At 31.8% G+C, this 14,625-nt stretch overlaps 1 protein-coding gene across 3 annotated transcripts in view; it reads left to right on the plus strand.

Moving 5' to 3' along the window:
- The window catches only part of Syt1 (synaptotagmin 1), a 34,584-nt gene that overhangs the window by 9,538 nt on the left and 10,421 nt on the right, over positions 1-14,625 (plus strand). Inside the window, exons 1-5 of one of the 3 annotated variants that reach the window (XM_072010828.1) lie at positions 10,912-11,249; positions 12,467-12,593; positions 12,682-12,798; positions 14,295-14,440; positions 14,522-14,620. In XM_072010828.1, coding sequence (XP_071866929.1) covers positions 12,470-12,593; positions 12,682-12,798; positions 14,295-14,440; positions 14,522-14,620 — 486 coding nt within the window. In that variant the 5' untranslated portion in view covers positions 10,912-11,249; positions 12,467-12,469. Of the gene's footprint in view, positions 1-10,911; positions 11,250-12,466; positions 12,594-12,681; positions 12,799-14,294; positions 14,441-14,521; positions 14,621-14,625 lie in introns of those variants that run through there. The other 2 variants (XM_072010908.1, XM_072010743.1) reach the window with 2 other exon arrangements.

Below are 14,625 nucleotides of genomic sequence, written 5' to 3' on the forward strand. Positions count from 1 at the left end.
ATCTGAGGATGCGATATCTGATGAATACAGTGGGTAGGGTAGCACATCCGAACCAAGCTCCAACAGCTTTTGTCGAGTAGTCAAAGACACACGAAGCTGTGTATTGTCCTGATGAAACACGACGCCCTCCCGATTCGCTAGTTTTTGTTCAATTGCTCTCTTTAATTCGTCTAATTGCGAGCAACTTTTCCAAATTTATCGTCTGGTTGTTTAGTAGAAGCTCACAATACAAGAATCCTTTCCAGTCCCACCAGACACAAAGCATGACTTTCTTCCGATGAAGAGCGGCTTTTGGGGCGGCTAAAGGAGATTCATTCTGCTCTTCAAAGATCTTTTCCGCTCAACATTATTATAAATAATCCATTTTCTATCCCTCGTCACTGCTTGTGTGAAAAATGGTGTCTCCTCGTTGCGTTTATAGAGCGAGTCGCAAGTGAAAATGCGATCCATCAGATCTTTTTGCGTTAAATCATGGGGATCCATACATCAAAGCGGTTTATATTTCCAAGCTTCACAAAATGATCGTGAATGGTGGATTTTGATATTTTGAACATTTTTGCTAATTCACGTGTCGTAACGCGCAGGTTACTCTCGATCCGTGTTTTGATCTGATCTTCGTCAGTGGTGGAGGACCTACCCAAGCGTTCATGATCTTCAAGGTTGAAATCATCAGCTTTAAACCTAGCAAATCAATTCCGTATCAAATTCAAATTCCGCACAAATCTTTAAACTATAGCACCGTACTATAAACAGCGCATATCTTGTTGCTTGTGTGGCATTTTTACCTTTCCGATAAAAGAAAAGCATCAAATGCCTATAATGCACTTTGTTTCCTTCCATATTTAAGAGCGTATAAAACTAATAAAAATTAATGTATCGAAACGAAAGTTTTTTCTAAAGATGCCTGAAATATTACCTTTTAGAATATGTACACGTGTCATTGGTTTTCAATCATTTTGATATATTCGGACCTGTCCTAATGCCAGCTGCCGAAAATAGACACGAACATTTCGAACATATAATTTAACATAATTCATAATTAAGTATTTTCTGTCGACTGTTATAGATATCTCATACTTCTGCAATATTTATACCATAATCATTTCACTTCACCTTTATTACAATGATGATAGCATCATTAGATATAGATCTAATGTCATTGTAATAAAGACTTCATTGCTATATAGAAGGGCAAAGACTATAGAAACAGAAATTATATCTACGTTAATGCCTTATGAATACTTTTTACAACCAGTAATTCCTTTTTATGATATTCCACAGCTGTCTTTTTATACTTTTGCAATTTTTATCTGTTTGATCTTCTCTTTTGTTAGGGAAATTAAATTATACCGAATTATAATGGGAGAGATATTATTATTAAAATTATTTTAATTGGGGATTGTAAAAGAAGTACCTGAATAGAAATTAATTCGATATAAAGGATTTATTGCAATTTTCTGCCACGAGTACTATAAATACATTTCAACTATATTACGAATATAATAGTAGAAATACACGACTAGAAAAGGAGAAAGAGAAAGCACTGAATAAATCTTTGTATAACACATCAATATCAATATATGCTTTAATTAGAAAATACTTCAAAAGTACATAGTTATAAAGCGCTGAAAATTTATTGTTTGTTCGGTTATCAAAACCTGTATAAAAGCAAAAGAATAAAAAGTTCCATCTCGCTAGGTTAAAATTAACACACGCTTTTATTGTTCTATTGAATGAATGCTATCTTGTGTTTGTTTTAAGCAGTACAAATTTACAATTTAAATCGTTTGTTTGTAGAAGGCAAACAACTATACAGTTTACGCAACGTAACAATTATCGATTACTCGTATCGTTTCGATACGTGTTACGATCTTTCTAGCGATTTTTATGAACTGCAACAAGATCGACGATACGATTACATGTCAAAGAAATTAATGTTCATCGAAGAACACACGTTAAGTCACTGCAACGCCCACGTATGCTTCTTGCTTTCCACAGTGCCAAGTTAGGTATCGATCTTGCATATTCAAACGCAGATTAGATTATTTTTCCTTACGTGTGCTGATAAACAAATTTACCGCTCTATAAATTATTACAATTATCTACACGAAATAATATTTACATTAAATAAAAAGAATTTGTTTATATTCTAATTACTTTCCGAGTTATATATCTCTGGCTTTAATATTTCTTTACCTCAGGCGAATAAAGCAAGAGAAGCGATTACAAATGTTTTTTCTTATGATTATATCTTGTAGTTTCTCTCACCGTACACGGTAAATCGAAAGAAAACTAATTTTCTCGCTTTTTAAAATGTTTCTGCATACCTAATCTCGGTTTCACAAAAAGCGGCAGTTGTTTATGATTCAAAGAAAAAATGATTTACACGAACCACTTTATAAGACTCGTTCCTTTACTCGAGCTTGCATGTCAACAATGAAATTTTTATGAACGAAATTATACAAACTTGGCAAAGAGAAATAATACACGTTTATGTTAAAGAAACGTGTTATGTTATTCATATTTCCCAAATTGCACTACATATTTTATTGAACGAACTGTTCTACTTCAATCTTCGTATGATGCAAAAAAGTTATGAATATGTATCGCGTTGCAAGAGCACCGATAACATTAATATCCATGATATCAAACGAGGATAATATTATTAATATTAATAACATCGTCACCTTGCTCTCGCAACCAATTAGAGCGTCATTAAAGACCTCTACAAACACAAATTTAACGAAACAATTGTTAAAAAGAATCGAATTGCTTTATGGGAAAAAACTATATGCCATATTGAGACGTGATGAAAGTAGACGCGAACTCTGAATATGAATATCGCTGATAAGTTAAACAAAAGTTTCTATTATCATTTCGTATGTTTCATTAGATATTCGCCAAATATACGAATGCAGCAACATAATATCCTAAATTGATAGAAAATATTAAAACAGTAATTGGTGAATTCTTGATTTATTTAATGTATCCAATAGTAACTACATATTATGTAACAAGGAATTTTTTTGGCATTCATTCATGAATTTTAGAATTACTATTATAAGTAATTGATAATATTAAGGGCATTTAATTGAGGAGTTATTTGAAATACTGGCGTATCCGACAAAATCGTGCTCCGAGATACTCAAAATTGAATTTTCCTTTCGTTTATAAAATCACGATATTTATGGAAAGCCTAAAAAATAGATAGTGCACAAACTTCATTTTTAATATAGAAGAAAATGATATCGAGAAAGACGATTACTTTACTTCTAATACGAAATTACAGAGCTTTAAAGAGATGATATGATTCTGAACGTCCTTTTCTCGAATATCAATCAGGTTTCCTCGTTACATTTCAATGATTACGACATTGAAAGTAGTTACGTACCTCATTAAACGTATTTAAATAAATATAAAGCAATAAAAACAGATATATGAGTTTTTAAAAATATTTATTGAATAGAAAACAAATATTAGAGAAAAAAATTACATTTGTAGATTAATTTGACGTCAAATTATATCAATAGTAAATGAAATATTTATGAATTAATTTTTCTGTCTTATAACTCAATTTTCAATTTAGTTTCCAATTTAATTTTTTGCAATTTTACATTTCGAACGTATCGAAGTTATTGATATTATTAAAAGTGCAAAAGATAAATTAAAAAAAATACATGTATATTTAAAAATATCAAGATTAAAATTGATAAAAATTCTCTGTTGGCATTTCGTAAAAGTTCAAATTTCTTTAAAAGTATCTCTTTTGTAGTTTTCAAAATATTAGGTCGAAAAAGGGTGTCTCTCCAGAAATTCAGAGTTACGTATAATAAAGTCTGCAAATTATAAAAATGCGATAATCTGCAAAAAGGAATATTTCGAGAAATACCCGCAATCTGAAGAGCTCCTCAATAATCGTTTAAGATATTTATGTAATTACAATTTAGTATTGAATTTTCTACGAGAATTATTTTTTCTAAAATTGTGGCATTTGTTTTTTCTATTGAACTCCACAATTAAAAAGTAAATAAAGATTACACTAAAAACTATACGTATTTATTACCCTACCTTAAACAGAAACCGTAAAAAACTGTTTCCTACAATACGAAACAAAAATCCATGTAACCGCGCAGTTGCCTTAATTTATCCGTTTTACGGCTATTTCTGGCGAGGAATTTTTCGTCGTAGATTTTCGAGCTTTCGTTCTGCGTCAACTACCTTCTATAATTAAGTTAATTAAGAGAAAGTAGCAGCGTGTACTCCTGCAAACCTATTTCCCAAGTGTTCCTAGGTATTTCAACGACCACGAAAACGCGTACCTTCGTTGGAATATACTTGAAACGAGAGGCAATGCGGTAAAATGAAACGAAAAAATAAGGTAAAAAAAAAGGAACGAAGAGAAAGAAAAAATGAAACGGTAACATCCATCGAATCCTTTGTTTCTAAGAATGGCTGCCAGCTCGTGGAGAACGCCGACGACTATTGCGTGCGTGGGTGACGCGTGCCTGACGTCAATTTATCGTCGCCGCGACGATAACGATTATTTTGTTGGGTTATCGCATTTTATTGGAGGCCAATGTCGAAGTTGGCGAAATGAAAAATTTACAATCCACTGATTGATAAAACAAACGTTTTCTTTGAATTTTTAGCGCAATGTTATCTCCTGTTTCACGACGTATTGGTTAGACTTGCCACGATTTATTCGGAAAAACGCGAGAGGATTTTTCAATTTTAATTTTCTACCATTTCGATTAACCCAACTGTAAATGTCCGTTATTTGTTGGAAATTCGTTTTTTCACCCTTTGACGCACGAAACAGTAAATTTTGCTTTATTTGCAATTGGCAACGAAAATTAAAAAATATGAACTTGGGTATGAATTAATAAATATAAATTTCATATTATGGAATGTTATTATTGATATGTTAGAGAAGGAAATAAACTGAATTTTTAGTGAGAAATTGCTTGTTCCAGGGAACGAAGTTATTTGAGACCTGGTCTCTGAATACAGTGAAATCGTATTATAGATCATAGTATCAAAATAATATTATATACAAAATAATATTATAATAAAGCTAATCGCCAACTAATCAATAATCGCCAGCAAACTATGTATAGTTGATTATAATAATTTCATATACGTTCAATAAATACCTCTAGTGTATTAATCTCTACATGGAAGTAAAGAGAATCGTTGCTTTTCCAATACATGAGGAAGTGATTCAGACACAGCTTCAAGCGGAAGACTCACCGTAGCAAGTAGTAAAGTCTTATCGATGTCAGGCAGTTAGACAGTCAGACAAGCTACCACACCCACCGATTATTCTCGAACATTTCCTATCGCTTCACGATATTCAATATTAACCGTGATATTTTAAACCAATTTCCGTTGATTATTACGTCGAAGTACGATACTTTAGTTCTCTAATACGTCATCATAAATACTGACGTAACCGATAATCATCGAGACACGCACAGTGTAATATTAACTGTTTAACGAGCCTGATTGAACGCTACAAGAAAAAGTTTCCGGAGTTCTTGAACCGTGAAAGTACGAGGAAGTAGGATGCTTGTGACTTGTAATGATTTGACTACAACTTTCAGTGGTAAGCGAAGCGAAATTGAGTTTCGCATACGTAATTTGGGTTTGCATTGATTCGAGGATTGTTGATGCCTTCGGAAAGCCTTTTTCTTAGCGTGATTATAGAACAATCGAAGATCACAGAAAGAGTACTTTAAAAATGAGTATAATTTAAAATGGGTATATATAATTAAAATGTTATTATATGTAGTTGTATATATCATATATTAATATATAATTAAAAATGGGTCTCATGTTGCAAAGGCTGTCCTTTTATTTAATCTTTTTATAAAATATGTATTTTTATCACCAAATCATTGCCTGAGAATCAATATTTGAAAAATATTATCCTTGGAAGAACTTCACAAATACCGTGTATAATTGAAAGACTTATTTTTAAACCTATGGGATTGTTCCCATTTTAATTATGTCATGTTAAAATACTTTCTTTAGATTATCAAATGACGTTAAAATATGATTGTTCTTTGCAGAACTTCTTAAGTTTACTGTGTATATTTAAAAGACTTATTTTCGGACCTACAGAATTGCTCCAATTTCAATTATGTCATGTTAAAATAGTTTCTTTCAATTATGAAGTGACATCCAAATCAGAAAATAGATAGAAGTAAATTTGTCGTAGTTTTCTCGTATCTCCTCCAATCTAATATTAATATTGAATTATAAAGCAATATAACATTTCATATGAAACTTTAATTTTTGCTTTTAATATTGAACAAAGTCTACAACATGACAATCAGGTGTCAATTTCCAACTTTAGAAAGAATATATTTCGCGTGTACCAATCTGATAAAATGAAATGTAGAGAAAACATAAAATGGAATAATGAAACGTAATCATATGGAGTATGTTTTCATACTCCACGGTACGTAATATCATCGCGTAAATGCAACGTAAAGAAGACGTCTTATCGAGAGGAAAGGAATGATAACCAAGTATATGTAGGCAAAGAGGGAAAAGTTATCGCGACACGAACATGCCAGTGGGCTAAAATAATTCTTTACTATATTCTCTGCAAGATCTTATTGCTCGTGTTTCCTGGCTTCTTGCTTTCCCTTCTACGTAGTCAGCAATCCTCTCTCTCTCTCTCTAGCCATAATTTTCGCGCATCAGTCTGCTCCATAGTTTTTTTTTTTTTTTTCTTTCTCCCCTTAACGCACGCCCACGCAACTCTTCTCACTGGCAATTTCCCCTTGCGTCCTCGAACTTAGTTCAAGGTGACATTCTATGGATGAGAATAGAGAATCTTACGAGATACTCATTGTTATTTCTGGCATACCGCCATTTTATTTCTACGAATGGGGCGCCATCGAGTCTTCCTTCTCTGGAACGATTCCTTTTCTCCCCTGTAAATAAGCTGCTGCGTATTTAGTTTGTTGGAAAGTTGTCATAAAGGGATTTTTCTGAGCTTAGGCAAAATATACTGAAACGAATAACTATCGCATTAGAACATTTAGGAAAAATTCGATAAACTTGATAAATCATTAGGAAATTATGAAAATTCTTAACAAGTATTATCTCACATAACGCTTTGGAAGCGTGAAAAATCAACATGTTCAGTGTTAGTAATATTAATTAATAATAGTAATATTAACATTAACAAATAGCCACCGCATTCGAAATTTTGAAAACGAGTAATAACGAAAATTATTCAAACTTATATGAAAATACATTGTTCGAAGTTCTCCGTGCCCTTTCATAGCAAAATTGTACAATATTAATATTTCATCACTTTTATAGGATGAAATCCTATATGAATATATGTGAATCATTAAGAGATTCCCAATGCTTAAGAAGAAAGTAAAACATCCTACAGAGGATTAACAGGATTTCATGCATTTAAAAATTATTTGAAGATCTAATGAGAGAAGACGTAGCTTAATGGAAGAGCTTAATGAAAGTCAAATAGAAACGTAATAGGAGATTGCATTCAATGAGATTGCAGCTACTACAGTAAGGACGAAGAAAGTTTCGTATATATAGCTGGAGCAAAGTCAATTGATCGCTCAAAGCCACTTAAATAATGTCACAAGATCACAACTGATCGTATCCTTTGTGATTTTACTGATATATTTCGACTTTACTACATATTTCGTCCGTGTTTGAGATAGTATGTGAATATACATATCGATGAAATTGGAGTTGAAGGTAGAGAAGATGCTACCATACTTCCGGTGAAGGACAACAGCTCGAACAAACACTCGTCGTAGTTAAATACAAACTTGTTAGAATTGGTCGCGTTACAGATCGTTTATATCGATAATGGTTTCTCGTTTCCAGTAAATCCAAATTTCTGGAATCTTTTTTAATTATACGAAATGAAATCTTGTCTACGTAAATGTCAAAAGTATTTTAAAAAAAGGCAAAGAAAGATATGAAACATTGGTTTTCCATTACAAATAAATAAATATGACAGATATTATTTCTGTTTTTCCTGTAGTATTTATATTTTTATTAGGCTTTTTGAAAGTTATTAAGTAAATACATTATATATATATTTTTTGTTACGTCAGCCGACTCTCTACCTACCCCAGGCCACTCACCGCGGGCAAGATGGCATCCAGATATCCACACATCCTTATTGCGTACTCTCAATAGTCTTAAGGACCGACCATAAATCTCAGAAATTTTCTAGCTAAAGTCCTTCAGACCGAACAAAGATCTTTTTACTAAAGCGTTTTCTGTGGTTTATTGTTTACTACGAGAAGACACGGGAAAGTTAGTTTTTCTCACGTACGATGCGTCCCACTATCAAATTTCTATCGAGGGCAGCTAAAACCCTTCCTAGTTCACCAACCTTCTTATTATCCAATCAGAAACAATGTTTACTGCCCTCACTTTCCTAACCAAAAATGTAATCAACAAATCCGATGACCCCGTGCGCCAGACACACCCATCACTAGCTTTTTTCCGACACAGTATCGTCACTAAACTTCGCTTGTTCTTCACAGTTAGAATAGTTAACACATGTCTGTAACGGGTTTCTACCCTTAAATATTACCCTTACTTAACTTGTACCTACGCATCATCGTAACTATCCTCTTTTACAAAGTTGTTGGAATAAACATTATTTTATATGTGTTAATTCAGTGTAAACTCAATTGAACCACCCTTATTATCCTAATAGAAATAAGGGGATCAATCATATATATATATATATATATATTGCATTTCAATAATGCATATATATATTTCATATATATATTTCATATATATAGTATATTTATTATATATATAATAAATATATATATATAATGTATCTACTTAATAACTTTCAAAAAGCGTAATAAAAGTATAAATACTACAGGATATATATATATATATTTATATTTTTATTACGCTTTTTGAAAGCTATATATATAGTGTATAAATTGAAAATAAATAACGAATTTGTTAAAATTTGACAAAGACATAAAAATTATTTTGCGTTACGTAACAAACAATTATCTGGACTCTTCATTTCAGGCAAAAATTGCACTTTCCATAAATTCTGAAAACCTTTGTCCCATCATAGATACGTTCTTAATATCGCAGATTTCAAGTAACCTTTTGGAACGAGCTTTCAAAAAGCACGGAATAAATGCTCGCTACAAAGACCAGCCGATGGACGTTTTTACATTTGCTAATTAAAAATCAGCCGTAGACATACTGTATGCATTCGAGCACCCGAGGGAATAGAAAAAAAGAACCCGGAAGCAAGAGAGGTCGTTACAGAGTTAATGCACGCGATAGTTGCGAATCCGATACAATCAATCTATGAATGAAAAACAGTGTCGCTGATAACATAATTGACAATTGATATTTATTATAAATATTTCTTTTTAATATATTATTAAACTGTAGAAGATTTATTTTTTTCTCTTGACTTGAATTTTTTCCTAGTATTTCGCTTCATTCTGAATGTCATTCATTACTTCCTTTCTCCTGCCTTATTGCGCAATTTTAGTAATTATATTTTATTAAGAAAGCAACTCCGTTAGTCACGTTGCTCTTTCTTGAATTCCCTATTTTGTTAAATTTAAATTTCCTATTTTGCTCTGCACTGTTTTACTTTGAAAAAACAATTTTCTATTCGCTAACGAGAGCCTATATTCTAAAGAAAATAAATTCCATATCCTGGCTTTCATTTAGTTATGTCTCCGATATTACACATTTTATCACTACACGAGTTTTCATACAAAAATATGCTCCGATATGTAACAGCGTTGGTATTATATCATAAATCTTGAAAAATCTACCACAATTGCCAGACCATAATACACATGCGAACTTAATCTTCGCATGCGGAAGCGTAGCGTTGATAGTAAAATCTCGTAGCGCTCGTATCGTAATTACGAGTTCCGTTTCTGTAGTATGAAATTATGATTCAGTCCATTAAAACGCAGGAAATATAACATTGAAATTCCAATAGATCATAGCTTGTATAGTTCGTGGAAAATTTTTATTTTTTTTTTTTTTCTTTAAATTTAGTCGCATGTTTATGAGTAAATGTGGTTTGCGTGATAGTTGTATGAAATGCACGTGAAGTCAAACTATTTTCTAGAACGAATTACCAGTGTGTGCTGTCGTGATATTGACATGACGATTTCAAAATATTGTCGAACTTTGAAATTAAATAGTGACTATGATTAAGTAGTGATTAAATATGACGATGACATATGAAAGATTTAACGTTGCATAATTGTAGAGAAAATTCGTAAAGAAATGAACTTTTTTCATTAACAAAGGACAAGGGATAATTGAAATATATTCGCGTAAAAAATTGTTGTTGAAGGTTTAAGAATATCGATAACAATGAATGAAATGAATAAATGAAACTTTACGCTCCGTTTTAATAATTAAAATCCAAAATAATTTATTTCTTAAAATTAACTGAGCTAAATACCATAGTTTCCAATCGATGCAGACAGATCTGTCTATGTCATTTAACCGATATCAATTATTTCAACTGTATCTGTCAGTTCAGATGGAAGAAAAAAATCTCTCCAAAAAGTCACAACGTACATGAAGGCTTCAACGTGAAAATAAAATATCATAATAAAAGTTTCTGGTTTTGTTAAACTAATACACGTTTCTGGTTTTGTTAAACTAATACACGTTATAATAAAAATCTGTAGTTATCTGAAACCAAAATATTACAAATTAACATCAACAAATTCTAAAACTATATCGAGCGCGTGATCAACGTGATGAAGTTGAGAAAAAACAATTGGAAGGGATTAAAAATCTAAAATAAAGCAAGAAATATTAAAACGTATTAAAAAATATCATTTAAAATTAAAACAAGGAATCACACTGAATTTTGGAAACTCGTAATTCCTTTTCGATAATTAGATTTAAAAATCTTACAAAATTAGAAGAATTCTAATTATGATAAAAATTTTGATCAAAGAATATAATTCGAAGAATATAGTTTCTCCCAAAGCAAGTGAAACATTTTAAATCGTCATACACCACAGGAAAAATTAAGAAAAGAAACCTACTTTGTTCTACTCGGTTCCTTTCGAACTAAATTTTGCTTCGGGGAATGCGCTTACGACTAACCGGATCTTGGCCTGTATGAAAAGAGCGACAAAACTTTGGAAGAGAATTGCAAGCGAGAATAGAATTCAAGATTTCTCGTGGTTTTCACCACCAGCTTTATCTCGATAGTAAGTTTCGCATGAAAGAATTTTACTGCTTCACGAAGAACGGTTATTTTTTTCGATCGGGAGTCCATGACACACTTAAAAAATGCATTAAAAGTGGTGTTGGTCGAGTTCGTGCCAACACTTTGGTTGGAGTGTGTTAAAATTAAATATACATACTCGCATGATGATAAAAATTCTTTTTTATTTTTTATTTTTTTACTTTTTTTTTTGTCAGGCTTTCGCCTAGGGAAAAAATGATAATATTAGAAAAGTATATAAATAGATGTTGCATACATAACAATATTTCTTTGATATAGTGTTGTTTGTACTATCCGTTTAAATATTATTTCCATTCCTATTACTAGTAATTAATATTATATTATCCTAAATGAAGGTATGCTATCTTAGTACTCTCGAAAAATTTCTCTAATTTTCACTGCATTCTGTATGAAGCAGTGGAGTTTTCTATATTCTCCTCGATGATCGCGATAATAAAAATGTAAGCTTCATTTGAAAATTCAGAATACAGAATTGTTTGAATTAAGGTTCTCTAGAATATCCACAAACGAAAGAATCGATTATTTTCTTAAAATATCATTAACGACAACCATGTAATTTCGAACTTACGCAATGCAACAGTTTTTCTATAGGACAACTATTTATGGACCCCTTTTTATAACATTGTACATATGTTCTCTGCCAAATGATAAGCAAATAACTTTTTTATTTTGGAAAATATTCTAGGCATTAAATTTTAGTGCCATTAGGATATACATAAAAATGGTTGAGAAACACAAAATTAATATATATATATACAGAATTCCAAATCAGGCAATAAATTTACTCTACATACTGCGACGGACAAAAGAAAATTTATAAAATAAAAACTGTAAGAAGACATCATAATTTCGCAAAATGGATTTATATTTAATAAGAACAACGTATACCATAGAATAGATGATTGTTATCAGTACGATAAAAAATGTTTAGTACAGAAGATACTAATATTCGCAGTATATCGATTTTAAACTTTTCTTTATCCGCTACTGTACAGTATTACAGAATCGTAGTTATCAAATTGGTTATCAAAAGATATCAACGTTCAGAACTAGGGAGCGCCTTTAGATCGATTTTGGTGAATTGATCGTGTATTATAAATTGACAAGAAAAAAGTTTACGATAACAGAAAAGTTTATATATATTAAAATGTTTATTTCATTTACTTGTATTCTTTACAGAAAATGCCTGCCATCTACAAAAGAGAAGCGGAGAAGGTTCCGGAAGAACCGCAACCGCAACCGGTGGAGGAGATGCTTGAGTCGACGCTAGAGACTTTTGTGAACACGGAGGAGGAAATAAAAGAAGGTAAATCTTTCTTCGCTTTGTCTTTAAACATGAAGATCGCGTCACATTTTCCACGGTACAATAACTAAAGTTATATAATCGCGTTTAGTTGGCACAGAAGCGGTGACCGAAAAAGAAACATTGGAGACTCAAGTGGAGAATCTCGGCGTTGAGCTCGCGGAGGAAATGGGAATACCAACATGGGCACTCGTAGCGATCCTAATAGGTAAAAGCAAACGGTCGCGTGTAGATTACTCTTATTATTTTATCCGCCAAAAGATTGACCACCACGCAAAGTAAAGCGAGCTACATTTTTGAAATAAAGACACCTACGTTTCTTTTTAGAAAATCTTGATGTAAAACAATCTTAATTTTTTAGATACTGATTTTTTTTTTAATGTCTGGGATCTTTAGATTCTTTGCTGCAATAACTTTGAAGTCTTGTAACTTCTCTTTCTCTCAAAGTCTCTAAAACTATGAATTATTACAAATTTCTTTTTAGATACAAATTGAGTACACTTTAATTGGTAAGACATGAGGTGTATATATTGTTATAAATATTAAAAATAGAATTATTTGTAAATTGAAAAGGAAGAAGCTATAAACGAAAAATTAATTTATATGCTATAAAAGCAAAAACTTTTTAGTCTTTCTGGCATGATATTGAGAAGTTTGAAAGCTTCAAATTGAAGTTTCGCGTGGTAGCCAATAAATAAGAGACATAGATCTATTGATTACTACAATGACACACAAAAATTCTCAAATAAGAGTAGATCTCATCCGATAAGATTCAAAAATAATACAAGTAAAAGATAGTAAAGCATTTCCATATTTAACATGACTATAAAAAATTGTATTAATATAAAAATAACAGAATATAAATCCCGTACCCCTTTCTGGAAAAACAATCGTCGCTGAAACATTTTACTCTTTCAGATAATTCAAACAACACATAACATGCTCCAAACATTAATCACGCAAATTTTCTTTGTTTCAGTTGCATTAAGTGTTGACGACACTCGAACATATCACATTTTATTTTTATTATATAATATCACATACATATATATACCTATGTAGTTCATAATCTAAATCAAAATCACATTCATTATACAGGCAGCACCAAAATAAATATATAAGTAAAGAGAAATGATAGAATTAACAAAACCGCTTTCGCGCTTCCGAACTGCGCTTGCATAGATGCAAAACAAGCATACAGTACAATGTAAAAATTTTGGACCACTAAAAACTGAAATTGTTCGCATAAGTATATATCACTATTCTGATTTTGATTTAAATTTGCAAAGTTTTTCAGAAATCGTTTAAGAACGATATGATTCAAGAATTAAAAATTCCCTTTAAAAATGTTGATTAATTCAAAACAATTAATACATTGTGATCCATTCACAAATGCAAGGACACTTATGGAAAGATGAAATGAAACTGAAAAATAAAATATGCCGAAATACGTCAAGAATTATTTCATTCGAAGATTACAGAGAATCTATAATGATTCATTTTAATATAACAAGTGAAAACGTTTTCTCACAACATGAATAATAGTTATCGTGAAACTAGCAAGGGTGAAACGCTAATGGTCTAAAACTTTTGCATGATACTTTATTAAGAGACGCTATTTTTTTAAACATAATCGAGCTTCCACAAAGTTAGTAATTTTTTTTAATTCGATTCTTTCGATTTTTCCCTTCTTCGCTTGAGTAGCCGTAGGCGTAGTAGTTCTCGGAATCTGCTTCTGCTGCATCAGGAGATGCTGTCGCAAAAGACGATCCAAGGACGGGAAGAAAGGGCTGAAGGGTGCGGTAGACCTCAAGTCCGTGCAGCTATTAGGCAGCACGTACAAGGACAAGGTACGTACTCGGTGTTCCGTGACTTCATGTAGATGTTAGACGCACATTCTACACTCGTGGAATCCACTTCGATTTGTTAAGGTCCAGCCGGATATGGAAGAACTGACTGACAACGCCGAAGAACCGGATGAAGCCGAGAGTAAGCAAAGCGAGGTGAAACTTGGAAAACTTCAATATAAGGTACG

This window comes from Bombus fervidus, chromosome 1, assembly GCF_041682495.2.
Source record: "Bombus fervidus isolate BK054 chromosome 1, iyBomFerv1, whole genome shotgun sequence".
Classification (NCBI taxonomy): Eukaryota; Metazoa; Arthropoda; class Insecta; order Hymenoptera; family Apidae; genus Bombus; species Bombus fervidus.